The 20,980-nt window shown below is 33.4% G+C and overlaps 1 protein-coding gene across 1 annotated transcript in view; it reads right to left on the reverse strand.

Moving 5' to 3' along the window:
- ATRNL1 (attractin like 1) overlaps positions 1-20,980 on the reverse strand; it is a 756,768-nt gene that overhangs the window by 376,165 nt on the left and 359,623 nt on the right. The window contains exon 26 of the mRNA XM_040623807.1: positions 15,120-15,198. Coding sequence (XP_040479741.1) covers positions 15,120-15,198 — 79 coding nt within the window. The remainder of the gene's footprint in view (positions 1-15,119; positions 15,199-20,980) is intronic.

The raw sequence follows: 20,980 nt of genomic DNA on the forward strand, positions 1-20,980 counted from the left end.
TAAACCTCACCGGAGTCCACAATGTCAGAACTTCAGGATGTATTAAGAAGAAATAAGGAGTTAATATTTTTAGTGAGGCACATTAAAAGAAATAGACTAAGTAGGATCTTGCTGACCTACACTTTATTGAAATTGATGTTCTTTTACAGAAATAACTTGGCATTCAGTTTTCTTTTTATTTTTTTAAATTTCAATATAATTAAGGACAGCGTTATATTAGCTTCAGGTATACAACACACTGATTCAACAATTCAATACACTACTCAGTGTTCATCATGACAAGTGGACTCTTTATCCCCTTCACCTATTTTATCCATCCCCCTACCAACCTCACTTCTGGTAACCAGCAGTTCGTTTTCTATATTTAAGAGTCTGGTTTATTTTTCTCTTTTTCCCTTTGTTTATTTTGTTTCTTAAATTCCTCGTACAAGTGAAATCATATGGTATTTGTCTTTCTCTGACTGACTTATTTCACTTAGCATTATACTCTTTAACTCTATCCACGTTGTTTCAAATGGCAAGATTCCATCCTGTTTGTGGCTAATACTCCATTATATATATGTATACACACACCACACACACACACACATATAATCACATCTTTATCCATTCATCTATCAATGGACACTTGGTTTGCTTCCATATTTTGGCTACTGTAAATAATGCTGAATAACTTTGTACTTTTAAGAAAAATATGATTTTATACCAGTAGAAAAAATTGATAGAGAGCAATAATTATATAGTGAAAGGGAAACTGCCAAAATAAAAGATGACTTCTGGATTTTTAATTATACTCTTACATATTTTACTTGAAAATAGTATGTGTAGATTTTTAATTTGGATACATTTTACATTATTAGCAGGTGGAGAGTTTGTCTTTCAAAATCATTGTAAGTCAACTTCCTAAGCAAGGAATTTGGGCCAAGGTAAGTAAACACAAGTTGCTCTAAATGTACTAGATTGCAGACCAGTACTTGAGTGCCGTAAGTGTGTACCATTCTTTCACACTGTGAGGTCATACAAATTTACAATTGCATGATGTAGTGACTGACAATTAGAAAGTCTTTCTACACCAACAGAAAAACCAGTTATTTGTATATAATTGGTTCTTTTAATTTAATGAAGTAGCAAAAGCCAAATTTTATTATTTTCCATTTGTTCATCACATTTCAAACAATTTACAAGGTCTAAAGTAAATTTGCCACTATTTTAATTTAACTCTCTAAGGTTATGATTTCGCTTGCTGTGCCTTAAATTTCTTACTGAAATACTTAGTAATTTTTCTTACATAACTATTATAAATTTGAACAAGAGCCATGAGTTTTCAGGAAGTACTCCACTGGAGTGTAGTTTTAAGAATTATTTATCAGAATTACATTGCTAGACTGGTATCCTGAAATTCTTACAAAAATCTCTTTGAAAGAATATTCTAAGTGTAAGACTTCACTGCAGAAATAAATAGAACAGAAAAAAGATTTAAAAACAGTCAAAATGTGAGGTATCATCAAAGTATTAATTTATACATCTTGACTGCTCATTAATAAATGAGAAATATTACTTTTAAGTTAATAATAATTTAGAAGTATGAGGATGGATTTATTAGACCTTAAAAGTCATGTAAAAATCTACCAAACGGGGTGTATATAAAATGCTACCATTAGAGTAAGTAATGTGGACAAAGAATGTATGTTCACATTTACTGGTATATGTATCAAATAACTTCAGAAGAATACACACAAACATATGCATACAAAACCTGATTACATTGATTCTGAGGAAGGAAGAAGTGAGTGACTAGGCAACAAGGATTGACGTTTTAAATTTTGAAACATATTCACCTATTAAAAACAGGTATTAAGACAAAATGCAAAAAGTAAAAGAAACAAAATTGATGCTTAATTTGATAGCAATCTAATTTGATAGCATGTTTACTTCCAATAGAGAGGAGAATGACTTCTAAAAATCTCCTCCATCATTTGAATAATTTTTTTTATATCAAATTACCCAGGAAATGGAAAACATGTGTCTAGAAAAGGAGGGGAAAAAAATCATGCCTGTCCCTAGTTACTAAAGGAACAGGAACAAATTGGCCACACAAAATGAGTTTAATGGTCTGAGGGAATAAAAAAAAAATCAAGCTTTCATTGTCTGTCCTTGTTCAAAGTATTGGTTATAATATAACAGTGGAATTTAGTCTCAGAATAATTAATACACTAAAATGACTAACATTTCAATATTAGATTCATGAGTGAATCTAATATCATGTTCATTCAATACACTCCAACAGTGGTTCACCTAAATATCATAAAGTATATGAATCATTTCAGTGAATGGCAATAAACCAAATTAAACTATAATTATACTGATATCAAAAAAACTTAAAAACATAAATACAATGTACCATGTGACAAGAATACCAGGTAAGTTCTAGATAAAGGAATTATGTGTCAAGTGCCAATTTAGCATTATTTCTAGAACAGCTGCGACACAAGAAGTCACTACGTTCAGCTCACATTAAGGAATACAAAGTTATGCTCTACTTTCCTAAGGGCAAAATATCTACATAAATGATTTGGAATGTCTCTGCATGGGAAAACATCAGTTCTCCTCACCTATTTATTTATTCAATTACTTGTTTATATCAGTATGGATTCACTCATTTTATACTTTGGGTTATGATACAATACTACTTTGCTTACTTTATTGCTCAAATTGTTACAGCTTTTATCATTGGGAGCTGTCTCTAGTGGCTTCTGGGTCTCTGACATACTCCCATCATGGTGAGGTGTGTGTGTTTGAGGACTTTCTTACATTTTGGCATTATAAAACTCAGCTTGTGTATTTTCTGCTCTGGTTCTGCAATCAACCAGTTCTCCAAGGAGCCTTGGTTCCTTTTATTGGAAAGCTAGATTAGAAAACAAGATTGATATGTAAGTGATGAATCACTAAATTCTACTCTTGAGACCAGTATTACATTACAATGTTAACTATCTAGAATTTAAATAAAAGCCTGAAACAAACAAAGCAAGACTGGACACTCGATTTGCTTGTTGCAGACAGGTTGTTGATGCATCTAGTGGGAAGTTTTAAAATTTCTAATGCAATCTTTTTTCTTTGTATAGATCTGTTCAGACCTTCTATTTCTTCATGAATCAGTGTTGGCAGTTTATGCCTTTCTAGGAATTTTCCATTTCATCTAAATTTTTCAGTTTGTTGGCATACAGATGTTCATAATGTACCCTTAGCTTACTTTTTATTTCTGAAAGTTCAGTAATAATATCTCTTCTTTTAGTATTGATTTTAGTAATTTGAGTCTTCTTTTATTCTTGGTCAGTCCAATTTTGTCAATTTATTGATCTTTTTAAAGAACCAACTTTTGTCTTCATTGATTTTCTCTGTTGTTTTCCTGCTCTCTGTTTCATTAATTTCTTCTCTAATCTTTATTATTTCCTTCCTTTTCTGTTTCCTGTAGATTTAATTTGTTCTTCTTTTCCGAGTTTCTTAAGGTGGAAGGTTAGGATGGAGCTAGAGAGTATTATGCTAAGCAAAGTAACAGTTGGAGAAAGACAAATACCGCATGATTTCACTCATGTAGAATTTAAGAAACAAAACAAACAAGCAAAGGGGAAAAAAAGAGAGGAAAACCAAGAAACAGACTCTTGACTCTGGAGAACACACTGATGGTTACCAGAAGGCAGGGGTGGAGGATGGGTGAAATAGGTGATGGAGATTAAGGAGTGCACTTGTGATGAGAACCTGGTGTTGTATGCAAGTGTTGAATCACTAACTTGTACACCTGAAACTAATATTACACTGCATGTAAACTAACTGGAATTTAAATAAAAACTTAAAAAAATAGGCTACTGATTTAAGACATTTTTCCTTTTATTTATTTATTTAAAAGATTTTATTTATTTATTCGACAGGGATAGAAACAGCCAGCGAGAGAGGGAACACAAGCAGGGGGAGTGGGAAAGGAAGAAGCAGGCTCATAGCGGAAAAGCCTGATGTGGGCCTCGATCCCACAACGCCGGGATCATGCCCTGAGCCGAAGGCAGACGCTTAACCGCTGTGCCACCCAGGTGCCCCGACATTTTTCCTTTTAAATACTGGCATGAGCAGCTGTGTATTTCCCACTGAGCACTGCTTTAGCTTCAACCCATGAGTTCTGGTATATTGTGTTTCCATTTTCATTCATCTCTAAGTATTTTTAAATTTCAGCCAGACTTTCTTCAAATATTTTTTCTGCTCCTCTCTTTCTTCTTTCCTTGTGGTATTCTTATTATTCATATATTGGTGTACTTACTGGTATTCTTTCTCTTAGGCTTTGTTTATTTTCCTTCATTCTTTTTTCTCTCTGCTCTTGTTTCATAATTTCTACTGATCCATTTTCAAGCTCATAAATTCTTTCTTCTGCTAGTTCAAATCTATCATTGAGTCTCTCTATTAAGTTTTTTTTTTTTTTTTAGATTTTTGTTTATTCATTTGACAGAGAGTGAGACAGAGCGCGCTATCATTGAGTCTCTCTATTTTTTTTTTTTTTTTAGATTTTTGTTTATTCATTTGACAGAGAGTGAGACAGAGCGCGTGTGCGCACAAGCAGGGAGAGCAGAAGGCAGAGGGAGAGGGAGAGGCAGGCTCCCCACCGACCAAGGAGCCTGATGCAGGGCTTGATCCCAGGACCTCTGGACCATGACCCGAGATGAAGGCAGATGCTTAACCAAATGAGCCACCCAGGTGCCCCTCTCTAGTAAATTTTTTATCATGGTTTTGTACTTCTCAATTTCTGATTTTCCATTAGCTTCTCCTTTTTTATAATTTTATCTCTTTCTTGATATTACCTGTTGTATGCGGTATTTCTATACTCTTAATCATGGTTTCCTTTAGTTCTTTGGACATATTTACAACAGCTGCTCCGAAGACGTGGTCAGTTAATTCTGATAGCTGGGCCCTCTGAAAAGCACATTTTGTTGCCTGCTGATATTTGTCCTATGAGCCACAATTTCCTTTTTTTGAATGTCCCATAATTTTTTGTTGAAAAACACCGACATTTTAGGTAACAGATTACAACAATTCTGTATAGTGATTTTCTTTTCCTCCTCCACACAAGTTTTGTTTTTATATGCCTATTTCTTTAGAGACTTGGTTGGGCTATTTTAATGAAGTCTGTTTTCTCTGCAGAGCAGTCTCTGATGTTGTTCCTCAGAGAGTATGGCTTTGGGCATGTGCATGGTCATGTAGCATAACTGGTTTTATCAGGCTCTCTTTGTGTCTATACAAGATCTTTCTCTTAATCCCCTTGCCTCCCTTGGTATCACACCCAGCTGTTAGCCTCCATGAATTGATAACTGATTATTTTTTTATAATGCTCTGATATTTAAATTCCTCCCTCATCTGATTCAATTAATTTTGGGTCCACTGTAGGGTAATATTTGAGACTAGTGTTCGACATTTTTTATAAGCCCAGGGGAGATCTTAATTTTCTCTATCACTGGAACTTTCTGGTAAACTTCTAGCTGATTTATGGTGGAGCTATCAGCCTCTTCTGCATTGCTTACTACCACAATGCCCATTTTTTTCAAGGAAGCCATTAAGGTTGAACTTCTCCATAGTTTGTTTCAAACGAACTTCTTCCTGTGGAAAAAATTTCTGTGCCACAGCTCCAGAGCTGATGGTGGAGACAATGGCCCATATCTCTCTCAAATGACTCCCCTACATCATGAGGATGGTGCCAGACAGGTATGGTAGCCTCTTATATTTTCAGATTGTCTCTATTGGCATGAAATCTCCACCCTTTGAGCAAAGTGTGATGAGGGCAATTGGGACCCCGGAATTCTCAGACTGCTTTCCCTGAGGAAGAACTCTGACATACAAGACAGGCTTGGTGAAGGAAAAGAGCCTCAGATCTTAGTTGCTTTTGCCTGAACCAGAACCTCTGTAGTACATAACTGGGCAAGGGTCAGGTGGGAGATGAGAAATGCTGGTTATATTGAGCTTAAAGGGGATAAGAAGAGAGCAGGTCATGGCTCAAATGTTACAGACTTTTTTTTTTTTTTAAACTAAGATTTAGATTTTCTTGAATAAATGTTTTTCATTTACTGTATGCACTTAAGACGGATTCCAGAGATTTAAAATGGATGTTTATTTGTTTTAAAAATAATTTTCACCAGTTATAGCTGTTTGTCAGCTATGATTTTAAGTCTTTGGAGCTCCTCTTACTGCTACTCTAAAAGTCAGCACCTCCTGTTCTCTTTAAATCACACTTCAAATGAGCTTTCATAGTTATTGATCCATTAAAATTGCTCTTGCCAGGGTCACAAATGACTTCCAAATGGTTAAATCCAATGATCAATTTTCAGTTATAATTTTTGCCCATCAGCAGCCTCTGAGACAGTTGAAAACTCTCTTCTCATCTACAGTGTTTCCTCAGCTTCCAGGAGCCCACATTCACTTAGCTTTTCTCGAACTTCATAGTATTCTTTGCTGATTTTGTCTTCTCTCTGGTATCTTGAATGTCTTAGTCAGCTCAGGCTGCTATAATACCATAAACTGAATGTCTTAAACAGGAGACATTTATTTCTCACTGTTTTAAAGGCTAGGAAGTCCAAGATCAAGGTGCTGGCACATTTGGTTGTTGGAAAGGGCCATCTTCCCGGCTTTCAGATAGCTTCCACCTCATTGCGTGCTCACATGACCTCTTCTTTGTGTACTGTCGGAGAGAAAGCACTCTTCCTCTGTTCCTCTTTGTAAAGGGCACTAATTCATCATGAGAATATTAATATCACATAGGCATAAAGACCTCCTAAAGGTCTCAGTTCCAGATACCATAACATTGGGGTTTAGGGCCTCAACTTATGGATTTGGAAGGGGACATATTCAACCCATTACATTAAGTATGAATGTCTTAGGGCTAATCCTCCTCTTTTGGTGATATCACCAAATCCATGCCTTTAAATACCACGGATATACTGAGACTCCCAAATTTATCTCTCCTGCTCAGATCTTTTTCCTTATGCCAGAGCCAACTCCTGCTTCTCTGACTTATCTAATTGGATGTCCAATAAATACCTCAAACTTAATATGTAAAAATTGAATTCCTTTCCCCAAGCCAATTTTACTTGCAATCAACTCCATTTCAGTTGATGGTGATTTTATCTTTATAGTTGTTCAGGCAAAACCTTCAAGTCATGCTTAGTTTATACTCTTTTGAAGTCATGATTGATTTAATACTTTCTCACACCTTCCCATCCATCCAGTTGTGTTATCTCCAAAACATATCCATAATCTGATCACTTCTTGCCATAGCCACTGTCATCTCTTCATTTAAGTAATCATTATCTCTCACCAAGTAGAATAGTAACCTCCTGAATAGTCTCCCTATGTCCACAGTTGTCTTAGTCTAGTCTCAACACAGCAGCAGAATTATAAGTTTAAAATCATATCTTTTTTTAACCCAAATCACTTACCTCCTCTGTTGAAAACCCTTCAATGGTTTTCCTTCTATCTAAGAGTAAACTCCAAAGTAGAGTTTCAATGCCAATGGTGCATATTAGAATCGATTGTGGGCTTTAAAAATAGACTCATAAAGCTGAGCCTCACAGAATTCTGATTTATAGGTCTGGTGGGGGTGGAACAGTAGAGTGGCGCTCAAGGATATATAATTATTTTAAGATCAACAGGTGATTCTAAAGGACCTACTGAATTGAGAACAATTGTGTTAGAGTATACATGGAAGAGAAAAATCCAAGATATACAAATATAATGTTAATTATTATTTATATTACATATCAATAACAATAACTGTTAACATTTGTTGAAGTCTGGTAAGGAAAAGGCAGAGAGGTGAGCACTTAGTGTGCATTACCTCACTTAGTACTAAAAAACTTATAAAGTAGGCCCTACCATATTTTGATTCTAGGATACATTTTGTTTTACCATCCTTTTTTTTTTTTTTAAGATTTTATTTATTTATTTGACAGAGAGAGAGACAGTGAAACAGGAAACACAAGCAGGGGGAGTGGGAGAGGGAGAAGCAGGCTTCCCGCTGAGCGGGGAGCCTGATGTGGGGCTCGATCCTGGGACTACAGGATCATAACCTGAGTCAAAGGCAGACACTTAATGACTGAGCCCCCCAAGCACCCCTTGTTTTCCCATCTTAATATCTCTAAAACCTGATGTGTCTTATAATCAGTGAAATCACACAACCACTGGCCCAGAGGGCATTTATGATATATTTGTCATGCCCTGCACAGACACAAATTTGATTATCCTAGTCAATGATACCATATGAAACAAAATATTTTTACTTGAATCAAAAAGTGATTTATAAAAAATTGGACTACGAATGTGAATAAGTTTTAGCAATACCATACCAATTTATTTTGCTTCTACTTTCAATATATATTATGTGAATGATATATAATAAAATCTCTAAGTAAGTCTATAAGAGCCGTTTCAGTAAGTACAAAATAAATATTCTTAGTGGTAAGAGTACTATGGGATAGTTTAATTATCACTGTATTTTCCTTCTAAGTGGTACATCAAATAATGATTGAGTTATCATAGTATTAGATGAAATACAGTATATTCCCCCTATAACAAACAGATTCACAGGTTGTATTATAAGGGGTCAATTATGACTATAAGCAGTAAATCAAGTCTGTTTGAACTCAGGCTATCTTTAATGTTCTTTGTATGGTGCAGAGAGCTTGAGTTTTGGAATCTGACAGACTTAATTAAAAATCATTGCTCTTTTCATTTACTACTTATGAGATTTGATCATTGCACACAACTCCCCTCAAATTCCTTATATAGCTAAAAGGGAAATAATATATATCTTCTAGAGTGAGGATGAAATACTATCTTTGTTAAATGCCGAACTCCAAAATGTTAGATTGTGCCCTCTGCTTTCCTGAAATTTAGTTATTTGGTTGTGCTACAATTATGAAATAATATAATCATTCTTTTTTACCAAATACCAATCCCACAATCCAGAGATAATCTTGGCAATTCTCTCAAAATATCCATGAATACAATGCATGTGTGTGTTTGTGTATGTGATTTACACAAATAGAAATATTATAATACTATATCAGCATCTCCCAGTTAATGCCATATTTTTAAGACCTGTAGTTTTCGAGAACTGTGATTCCTGTTCGCTGCTAATTCCTCTAAAAATGTGCTTAGAACAATACTAATTGTTCACTAAATATTTGTTGAATGAAGAAATAATGTTTCATTTTACACATACCTGTCTACCTTATTCTTAGCTTTCAGCTACATAATATTCCATTATAGGAAAATAGAATTATTTTAAGAAGCTTCTTTTTGAATGACATAAACTTATTGATATACAAAAAAATCCTCTATAAATATCTTTGTATGAATATATTTTGAAAAAGTAGGCAGGCTTATATTTTTAGTATATATTCCTATAAATCTAGTTGTTAAGTCAAAGAGGTTTTCTTTTAATTTTGATGACTAATACGCAAAGCAAACATTTTCTATTTTCTACTTTTGTTTCCATTTGTATTGGAAATAGGGTCGCCAGATAGAGCAAATAAAAATACAGGATGTTCAGTTAAATTTGAATTTTAGAAGAACAGTGAATTCTTTTTAGTATAAAAACACAAACACATTGGAGACATATATAAGGAGATACACTTGTGTGTGTATATCAAATATATAACATTTTATGTTGAATCAGATTAAAATTTATTGACAGAAATTCAATATTCCTGGCCATTTCTTAATCTATATAAACAATTGGGTCTATATTAAAGATAATAACACATAATAAATAAATATGTAATTTTTATAATTGTATTAATAAATGTATAGTTATAATAATGTATAATGTATAAATGTTAAAAGTTTTTATCTTATTTTTTTAGAAATTAACTCTATGTATAGTTACATAACAGTTTATATTTATTTCCATAATCCAACTTCCAGAAAACTTTTTAATATACTATATCTCCCCCAATGGATGACACCACAACAAAGTAAACCTAAGTGTCCCTTAAAGATTGTGTACATGTATGTGTGTGTACCTTACTGATATTGCTAAAGCTACAAATTTTCCCCCTCCCCCCCAAAAAAGGATTTGTGTCTTTTTCTTTGTATCTGCAGTATTTATCAGTCTGTCTGGAATATTATAAGAGATTAACACATCTTTGCTGAACTGAACAAAATGGAAGCACTATATGTACAATAAGATTTTGGCAACAGGTATAGAAGGCAAGAATCAGTTAACTTTCAGATCATATCCCCCGTATCTGACTTCTCAATTCAAGATATTTTTAAATAGACTTAGGCTAATTTTTAAAACTATGATAATATAAATAGGCATGCTAAACATCTGTAATTTCTAGTTTTACAGGATAAAGTGAAAAAAATTAAAGCAAGGGAATCATTACATTTTGAAATTGATAAGAAAAAAATAAATTAACACTAAGGCCATTAAATGCAGAGACAGATTTATTTGAGTGCATTATTTATGGTTTAAAAAAATCTTATTTTGACAAAAGAATTGTTTTATGGAAATCTTTATCTAGATATTAAAATGTTTAAACATTATATAAAATAGATTCTTAAAGTACTAAGAAATTCTATAAGAAGTTGCATACAGTATATAATTAATTAAGTTTAATTTCTCCACCCAAAACAACATTTTCTCATTATTCTCTTCACTGTGCTCACTCCTCTTTCTCTAAATAACTTGGGTGTCTAAGAAGGTAGAGCAACTTATTTTTTAAGCACCATGACATTGCATTAATACTAAGAACCCACTTACCACAAATTTAGCATCTCAGAGAATATTCTAGCATTAATTAATCACCCATGACATGACCTCAGAAAGTATAACTTAATGATATTATTACTTCTTCTATTTTTGTACCCATACAAAAATTAGATATAGATGGAAAGACAATGTATTTGCCTCTAGAGAAGTAGTTTGCTACTCAGAGCTACTAGAGTCCTATCTCTGGGTTTTAGTGTATTTTTAACTCAAATTTCAGGTTGATAATGCTAAATTCAAATCTAGGTTTTATGCAGTATGATTATGAAATGGGCAAGAAAGTAACACATCATAAACACAAGGTCAGTCGCTCAGTGGACGTTGTCTTATCCCAGGCAATGTTGTTTCTATTGATTTTTTAGCATTAGAAAAGCATACCTGATTATCAAAGATAAGCAAATAATGTGGTAAAGCTCCATATTAATATATTTTTTAAACTTTTAAAGACTGTAAGTTTAAGAGAATTAAATAAGGAAAGTTGCTGAGATAGGAAATGTAATAAGCATTCAAACACACAACCCGTAGTAACATGAAGTTGATTAGAAATAACCTTAGGGGCCCTGTGTGGCTCAGTCGGTTAAGCCACTGACTCTTAGTTTTGGCTCAGGTCATGACATCAGGATCATGAGGTTGAGTCCTGGGTGGAGCCCCACCGCAGCTTGGCGCTTAGGGTGGAGTGTGCTTGAGATTCTCTCTGCCTTGGCCTGTCCTGCCCTGCCCCCAACGTGCTCATTCTCTCAAATATATAAATAAATAAATTTTTTCTTAAAAAAAATAAATAACCTCACATTTGCCTATGGGAGCTATTATTCTATGGATTTTGTAGTTAGACTTTTTAAAAAGATTTATTTATTTATTTTAGAAAGAGAGCGTGAGTACGTGTGCACACTGTACATGGGCAAGTTGGGGGGGGAGGCAGAAAGAGGGAGACAAATAGACTCCCTGTTGACCACAGATCCCCACACAGGCTCCAACCCAGGACTCTGAGATCATGACCTGAGCCAAAATCAAGAGTTGGACCCTGAGCCAAAATCAAGTGGGGCTTAACCAACTGAGTCACCAAGGCACCCCTGCAATTAGATTTTAACTGAGGAAAAGTATAATTTAACTACTCAAAATGTGGGAAAAAATGTTTTCAAGCAAAAAAATAAATAAATAAATTCTTGTAACTATTAAGATATGCAGGATATTTTCACTCACCTTAGTCAAATATAAGATTAAATATCTCTAATGCAAGCAGTAATTATAATATTTTGATGGACAAACCCATCTTATGATACTTACTAAAAACTCACATTTCAGTTTAAAAATGAAGATTATTAAGCATGACAATATTTCAAGAGACTACTTTTAACTTATACTTGCTGCTAACAAATATTTTTTATAATGTAATGACTATTTATCTAAAATTGAATGTAACATTGAAATTAAATGTTTTAATACCTCTATAATAAGCACAAACTATTAAAAATATGAACTTATCCTTCTAGTGTATTAAAATATTTCCACTGATCAATATCCACTTATTGTTTCTGTTCATTGGCACAACATTCCATCAACAATAAAATGTTCATATTCTTAATAGGGTTATCAGAGAAATGAATGTGAAGTTCCTATATGAAGAGGTATATTAAAATGAAAGTCCTTTGTAGTTGTATTTTTGTGTTTTTAAGAGCCCCTGAATTGTCAGCAGTGTTATTCAAAAAGTGTTACATCAATAATAGGCTTCTGTTACTAAAGTTATACCACAAAAACAGTATAGATGTGTTTATGGAAACCAAAGCTTAAAATAGTTTCTTTTTTAAAAAGCAACATGCCTGGCTGAATTAAACAATATATTTTAGAAATACAAGGTGGTTTTTTTTTTCATTTTAAACCAGTCCTAATATTTAAAAAAGCAAATAGTACAATTCCTCTAATAAAATCACAGAAATATTAAGAAGGGAGAATCCTTTAAATAATTTTCATTTACTATTACAAATAAATTGCCATTGTACTAATCATATGGGTCCTCTGAGGCTTACAATACTTGATGTCTTAATGTTAGAGAATGTGACATATCACATAAAGAATACATACTGGGATCTTTCCCTTTAGGGAATATTTGTGTTAACCTAATAGTTAAAACTAAATAAAGAGAGGATCAAATAAAAACACATTTTTACCTCCATCTAAATAAAGTCTATATATGGGGTTATTATATTAGCTACAACTAGTGTAGTTAAAAGTCTTTAGGCCTTTAAGACCAAAATGACAATCTTTTAATAACATAAAATTATTCTAATAACAGATCTGTCAGTCATCAAAATGGCATCTTCACTTGGCCATCAACATATGAATGGTTTCCAAGACATTTAGAATTCTGTATTCAAAAGATTAATAAAATTATATTTGAGAAAACACCTCACAATATTTTTAACATGATATTATAAATATCACATGACCTCTCAACAAGATAAATTTTGTACTTCAGTAGAGGAAGCAAATTAAATTCAATCATTATTATAAGACTCACTACCTAGATGAGCTCTAGAAAGAGGGGCATTAAATCGAGGGAATATCAAGAAGACGTGGTAATATTTAGGAGCACAGATTAGTAATGGCCCAGTGGTTCTAATCTAGTTCTCCCTTCCTATTTCTCCCTTGTTCTGTCCATGTGCAACACATATTTTGAAAGATTTTGACTTCCAATAAAAAAGAGAAATTAAATCTGTATTTTAAAAATGAAAGTTTAATATCAGCTCGCCAGAACTTCTAATATGCAAAAAAAACATCATTTCTTTTAATTGATATAATCCTAACCAAAAGCAATTTCTCATCTTGAGAAGTGTGAAAGTTTTGTAGGTAAATGAACTATTCCCATTAGTTTTGTCAAATATTTAATACTATTTCTAAACTTTAATTATTACATGTAAATATTCCTAGAGCCTAAGGAATTAGTTATAAAGTACAATCCCTTCTCTTTAGAGGAAAGGAAATTCAATTAGGATACTTACCCATTTTCAGAAACTAGTTAATGACAGAGTCATATACTGATCTTTTCATGATGCTATATTTATATAGTTGCATTTTATAAACTTTAGAAATCAGGTATTTAAACAGTGTTAGTCATAATGAGGTCAGAACCCAGGCTCCCTGATTGATCTTGACTTCTTTTCTAATGATTAGAAGCATAAATTGTCATTTGGCCTATGCCATTATGGAAGGCCTTCACATTGCCTGCTACCGATTGTTTTTACTTTCCTGAATCCATAATTTCATCTAACAGATGGTTTAACATGTGTAGAAGACTGCTTATCTCCATACAGAATTCCACTTCTTGCCAAATATTTATGTATTTATATTTAATAAGATCCTTTTCAATTGGATTACTTTTATCATAGGGTCATACCAAGTATATTCTCATTGATGGTGCCCTGGCCATATACCAAAAATCAGAGAGACAGAGATGATCGAGATGAAGTATTTATTTCTGGGGGAGAGCTGTCAAGTTTGCAAAAGTATTATAGGCAGGCACTGAGTTTTAATGGATGTTTGAAAACTAAAGAATAATTTAAGAAGAACTCATCTCATTCACTAACCATATAGCTTAGAATACTCTGGATTAGTTTTAAATCTTCAAATATAGTATTTTGTATGTAGAGAAAAAGATAGTAAGCAATTATACTACTGCTTTATATTGTTGCACAAAATTATATTTATATATATATGAAATGCAATAGCAAATAGAACAAAGTTATGAAACTAATATATTTATATCATTAGCTATTCTGCAATAGTACTACTATTTTTGTCAATTTTAGGATTTGAGGGAACATAAATGACTAATTCTGACACAGAAATGTATCAAACTGAGTCGCACTACAAACATACTTGAATTATCAGATAATCATGTAATGGTAAAGATTTGATTACTTTAAAAAATCTAGGCGATAAAAACCAAAAATAAATTTTATACGAGAATTTTCTTTTAAATTACAAGAGATACTTATAAAAATAAATTGTTTTTATAACTACCTAAGGAGACTGTAAATCAATCAACAGTATTAATACACATATTCAATATGAATTCTAACACTATTTAAAATAACTGTTTGCTATTAACATTGCAATTAACCAATGTTTCTACAGATACTGACTTAAAATGACAGTGGTTAAAGATTGCTCTAAAGCTTAAAAATTCTAGATCGACTTGTTCAATCTTAGTAAGTAAAGCTGATTTGAAACTCTGTACTTGAGGGGCACATGTTAATTAAACAATACGGATTCATGTTTACTCAGATCTTTAAACAAAATATTTAAGTAATATTACTGATACCTCTCTCCGTCGAGAAGCCCAGCATGTTTGTTTGATCTTCCATACCACTGCAGCTACCAGCAATAAGGATAAAAAGCAACTGGAAAATAAAACACAAATAATTTTTGCTTAACACACTGGAAGTATGTAATGAAATATTTAAGAATATGTACAGAATTTAAAAATATATAGAACTAACCACTCTGCCTTGGTAAATAATTAAAGCAAAAATGGATAAATTAGCAGTGTTTAAGATGTTCTCAAGTAAAAACGAAGTATACAGGTAGAATAATTATTCATATTCTTGTTACACAGTATCGTCTATCTTTAAGATTTTCCCTGTCAGAAGGAATATAAATTTACAGCTCTGTTGGTTTTATAAAGCAACAGAAATCTATTTAGAATTGCTCTTGACTCATAAAAACTGGCAATTTCATAAATTTAAATAGCACACAGGTTCATTCATTTTATCTGTATTAGCAACTATTTTAGATATGAGAATATTCCAGTGGTTCTCAACTGAAGACAGTTTTGCTCCCCACTCACCCCCACCCCCAGGGCACATTTGGCAATGTCTGGAGACATGTGTGATTATCACAATATTGATAGGGGTGCAACTTGCGTCAGATGAGTAGAGCCAAGGATGCTGCTAAACAGCGCCTAGTACTGTCCAACATGTCAATCATGCTGTAGTTGAGAAAACCTGGTATACGCTAATGTTTACACTAAGAAGTAATTCAGTTACAGTGTTTATACATACGGTCTATACATATTAGGTAAAATATGCAATAAGTTATGAAAATGCAGGATACTTTGTTAGTGGTGATTTGAGACTAACAAATCTCAAAATAACAGAATCATATGAATCCCATTAATTGGTTCCAACCATGTATCACTGTTTTTTCTCCCTTGGCTCTGTGGTCAAACCTTATGCTATGAAAAGACCCAGAGCTGAGCAAATTCACTAGACACTAGTCACTACAAAAACCCTGGTCTTCATCCTTAATTGATAATCCTTCTATTCTTTAATCGATTCACTCATACGGTATGCAAATTTTAGCACTTTCTACTCTTGTTAATTCTTTAATATACTTTTTTCTCCTTGTCTCACTTGAAGAGAAGATCTTAGAATGTCCTTCAATGATGATAACAATGGCAATTCTAGCACCTATCCAATGAGTGCTGAGCACATTTCAGATACTGTGTTAAATACTTCATTCACATTGATGCTTGGGTTTGGTTTTAGAAGAACACTCCCAGATGGAATATATTATTCTTATTTTAAAAAAGAAAAATCCAATGCTCAGAAAGTTCAAAATAAAATACTTATAGTCACAAAGGGAATAAGTGGTAGTGTCAAAATTCAAATCCAGCTTTGTAAGCCTCAAACTCTCTCCTCCCCAACTGTTGGGACTCTGATCTTGCACACAATCTCACAATAGTTTTATTTCCATTTTCATTCTCTAATCTATTACCCAGTATCAAAATAAAGTAGATAAAAAAAGAAGAAAGCCTGTGATCCTAACCTTCTTAACCAGTAAGTTGTCTTTTGTTTTTTAATAATTATTTCTCCCCTAATATTTGCAAACTTTTTATTTCATCTTAATTTAGGTTTCCAAAAGTGCCCAAGTCCCATATCTCCTGAAAAATAAAACTACAACCTATTCTATTGACCCTATTGTTCCCTCTAGTTTATCAAGAGTAATCAATGTAGCCACCTCCACGTCAATTTCCTCATAACCTAGCCCTGTTTGACTCCTCACAATGTGGCATCTGGCTTATACACTAACAAAGTTGTTAGTATCAATAAGGATCAATGTTTATAAAATATTCAGCATTTTAGAGGATATTTCCTCACTGTAACTTTCTACATATTAAATAAACTGGTCTTTTCTCTATTAACAGACTTTCACTTTTCAATTGACAATACTAGCCATCCATTCTTTAGAACCCTTTCTTAATGTTTTCTTTCTTAATATTTCCTTTTCTAAAATTTTTATTTAAATTCCAGTTAATTAACATATACTGTAATACTAGTTTCGGGTGTACAATTTATTAATTCAACACTTACATACAACACCCGGGGCTCATCACAGCAAGTGCACTCCTTAATCCCCATCACCTATTTAACCCAACCCCGCCCCCACCCACCTTCCCTCTGGTCACCATAGTTTGTTCTCTATAGTTAAGAGTCTGTTCTTGGTTTGCCTCTCTTTTTTCCCCTATGATTATTTGTTTTGTTTCTTAAATTCTACATATGAGTGAAATCATATGATATTTGTCATTCTCTGATTGAGTTATTTCCCTTAGCATAATACTCTCTAGATCCATACACATCATTGCAAATGGCAAGATTTCATTCTTTTTTATAGCTAAGTAATATTCTATTATGTATGTATGTATATGCACATACATATACCACATCTTCTTTATCCATTCATCAGTCAATGGACATTTGTGCTCGTTCCATAATTTCGCTATTGTAGGTAATGTTGCTGTAAACATCTGTGCATGTATCCCTTCAAATTAGTATTTTTGCATTCTTTGGGTAAATACCTAGTAATGGAATTGCTTGTTCATAGGGTAGCTCTATCTTTAACTTTCTGAGGAACCTTGATACTGTTTTCCACAGAGCCTGTAGCACATTTTGCATTCCCACCAACAGTATAAGAGGGTTCTCACTTCTCCACACCCTCACCAACATTTGTTGCTTTTTGTGTTGTTAATTTTAGGCAATCTGATGGGTGTGAGGTGATATCTCACTGTAATTTTGATTTGTATTTCTGTGATGATGAATGCTATTGAGCATCTTTTCATGTATCTGTTAGCCACCATTTAAATATTCTTTGGAAAAATATCCATTCACGTCTTCTGCCCATTTTTAAATTTGATTATTTGTTATTTGGGTGTTGAGTTGTATCAGATCCTTTGTATATTTTGGATACTAACCCTTTATCAGATATGTCATTGGCAAATATCTTCTCCTATGCAGTAGGTTTTTATTTCCTTCACTGTGCAGAAGCTTTTTATTTTGACGAAATCCCAATAGTTTGTTTTTACTTTTGTTTCCTTTGCCTCAGGAGACATATCTAGTAAGAAATTGCTATGGCCAGTGTCAAAGAGGTTACTGCCTGTGTTGTCCTCTAGCATTTTGATGGTTTCCTGTCTCACATTTAGGTCTTTAATCCATTTTGAATTTACTTTTGTGTTTCTGTATGAAAGTGGTCCAGTTTTCCCAGCACAATTTGTTAAAGAGACCCTTTTTACCTTGGATATTCTTTCCTGTTTTGTCAAAGATTAACTAAGCACATAGTTGTGGGTTCATTTCGGGGTTTTCTATTCTGCTTCATTGATCTATGTGTTTATTTTTGTGCCAGTACACTACAGCTTTGTAATATAACTTGAAGTATGGAATTGTGATGCCTCTAGCTTTGCTTTTCTTTTTCAAGGTTGCTTTGGCTATTTGGGGTTTTTGTGATTCCATGCAAATTTTAGGACTGTTTGTTGTAGCTCTGTGAAAAATGCTTTTGGTATTTTGATAGGAATTGCATTAAATGTGTAGATTGCTTTGGGTAATATAGACACTTTAACAATATTTGTTCTTCCAATCCATGAGCATGGGATGTTTTTCCATTTCTTTGTGTCATCTTCAATTTCTTTTGTAAGTGTTTTCTATTTTTCAGAGTACAGGTTTATTACCTCTTTGGTTAGGTTTATTCCCAGGTATCTTATGGTTTTGGTACAATTGTAATTGGGATGGATTCCTCGATTTCTCTTTCTGCTGCTTTATTTTGGTGTATAGAAATGCCACAGATTTCTGTATGTTGATTTTGCATCCTACAACTTTATTGAATTTGTGTATCAGTTCTAGAAGATTTTTGGTGGCATCTTCAGAGTTTTCTATATAGAATATCATGTCATCTGCAAACAAAGTCTGACTTCTTCCTTGCCGATTTGGATGCCTCTTATTTCTTTTTGTTGTCTGATTGTTGTGGCTAGGACTTCCAATACTATACTAAATAACAATGGTAAGAGTGGACACCCTTGTTTTGTTCCTGACTGTAGAGGAAAAGCTCTCAGTTTTTCCCCATTGAGGATGATATTAGCTACGGGTGTTTCATATACGGCCTTTATGATGTTGAGGAATGTTCCCTCTATCCCTACTTTGTTGAGGGTTTTTATCATGAAAGGATGTTGTACTTAGTCAAATGCTTTTTCTGCATCTATTGAAAGGATCATAGGGTTCTTATCTTTTCTTTAATTAATGTCCTGTATCACATTGATTGATTTGTGAATACTGAACCACATCTTCAGCCTAGGAGTAAATCCCATTTGATCATGGTGAATGATTCTTTTAATGTACTTGTTAGATTTGGTTTGCTAGTATTATATTGAGAATTATGGCACCCACGTTCATCAGAGATATTGGCTTATAGTTCTCTCTTTTTGTGGTGTCTTTGTCTAGTTTTCGTATCAGGGTAATGCTGGCCTCATAAAATGAATTTGGAAATTTTCCTTCCTTTTCTATTTTTTGGAATAGTTTGAGGAGATTCGGTATTAACTGTTTTTAAAATGTCTGGTTGAATTTGCCTATGAAGCCATCTGGCCCTGGACTTTTGATTGTTGAAAGATCTTTTTTATTACTGATTCAATTTCTTTGTTGATTATTGGTATGTTCAAGTTTTCTACTTCATCCTATTTCAGTTTTGGTAGTTTATATGTTTCTAGGAAGTAATCCATTTCTTCCAGGTTGTTCAGTTTGTTGGCATATAGTTTTTTATAATAGTCTCTCATAATTGTTTGTATCTGTGATATTGGTTGTTATTTCTCCTCTCTCATTTGTGACTTTATTTATTTGGGTCCTTTCTCTTTTCTTTTTGATAAGACTTGCTGTGGGGGGGTTATCAATTTTATTACTTTCCCAAAGAAATTCCTTTATTTTCTTGGTTTCCCTTCATCCTTCCTGACTTACTACAAGGTCAATGAGGTAGGTTGCACTCCAGGTTCCCTCTTTTAAATTATGAACATTCCCTAAAACCCAGTTCACACCATGCTGTTACCTTCTCTGGCTCTCAGAGAAAATGAGCTCAGTTATCCTCATGGCCCCAACTATAAACTTCAACTGGAATGATTTCCAAACCTATATCATTATACCAACCCAAATGAGAGCATTTTATCATTAAAGGTGATCTAAGAGATTTAATTCAGACACCCGCCAAGAAAGAAATGCCCAGCACTACTCTGTGATCCTGTCTCTAATCACTCATCTAAGCTGAGAAGCTGCTGGCTCACTAGTCACTGCATTCTGCATTCTATTTTTAGCTAGCTCAATCTATAACAATGTTCTTCTGTTAAGCTCTTTCTAACTTTTATCAATCAATACTGCTTCCTTCTGTCTTTTGATTTACACTGAATCAGTCAATTCCTCTTCTATATGCTAAAGCTTCTTTATATATTTGAAAAAGCCTATGTGATTCCCCCTAGTTCACTGGTTCTCAATCAGGAGAGTTTTGTGCTCCAGGGGATATTTGGTAGTGCCTGGAGACATTCTGGTTTCACCATTTGGTGGACATCTAGTGGAATGCTGGTGGAACCTTTCAATACAGAAGTCCAGCCCTGTGCCGGTAACAAAGATTTTTCCCAACTCAATATGCCAATTGTGGCTTGAAACCCTGTTCCAGTCTGAATTATCACCATTGTAGTTACACTTCCCTTGTTATACCACAGATTAAAAGTTTAACTGTTACAATATGGTACTAGGAATTAACTAGTATTAGGAATGAACCATTGTAGTTACACTTCCCTTGTTATACCACAGATTAAAAGTTTAACTGTTACAATATGGTACTAGGAATTAACTAGTATTAGGAATGAAATATAGA

Source organism: Ursus maritimus, unplaced genomic scaffold (assembly GCF_017311325.1).
Source record: "Ursus maritimus isolate PB19 unplaced genomic scaffold, ASM1731132v1 scaffold_7, whole genome shotgun sequence".
In the NCBI taxonomy this organism is placed as follows: Eukaryota; Metazoa; Chordata; class Mammalia; order Carnivora; family Ursidae; genus Ursus; species Ursus maritimus.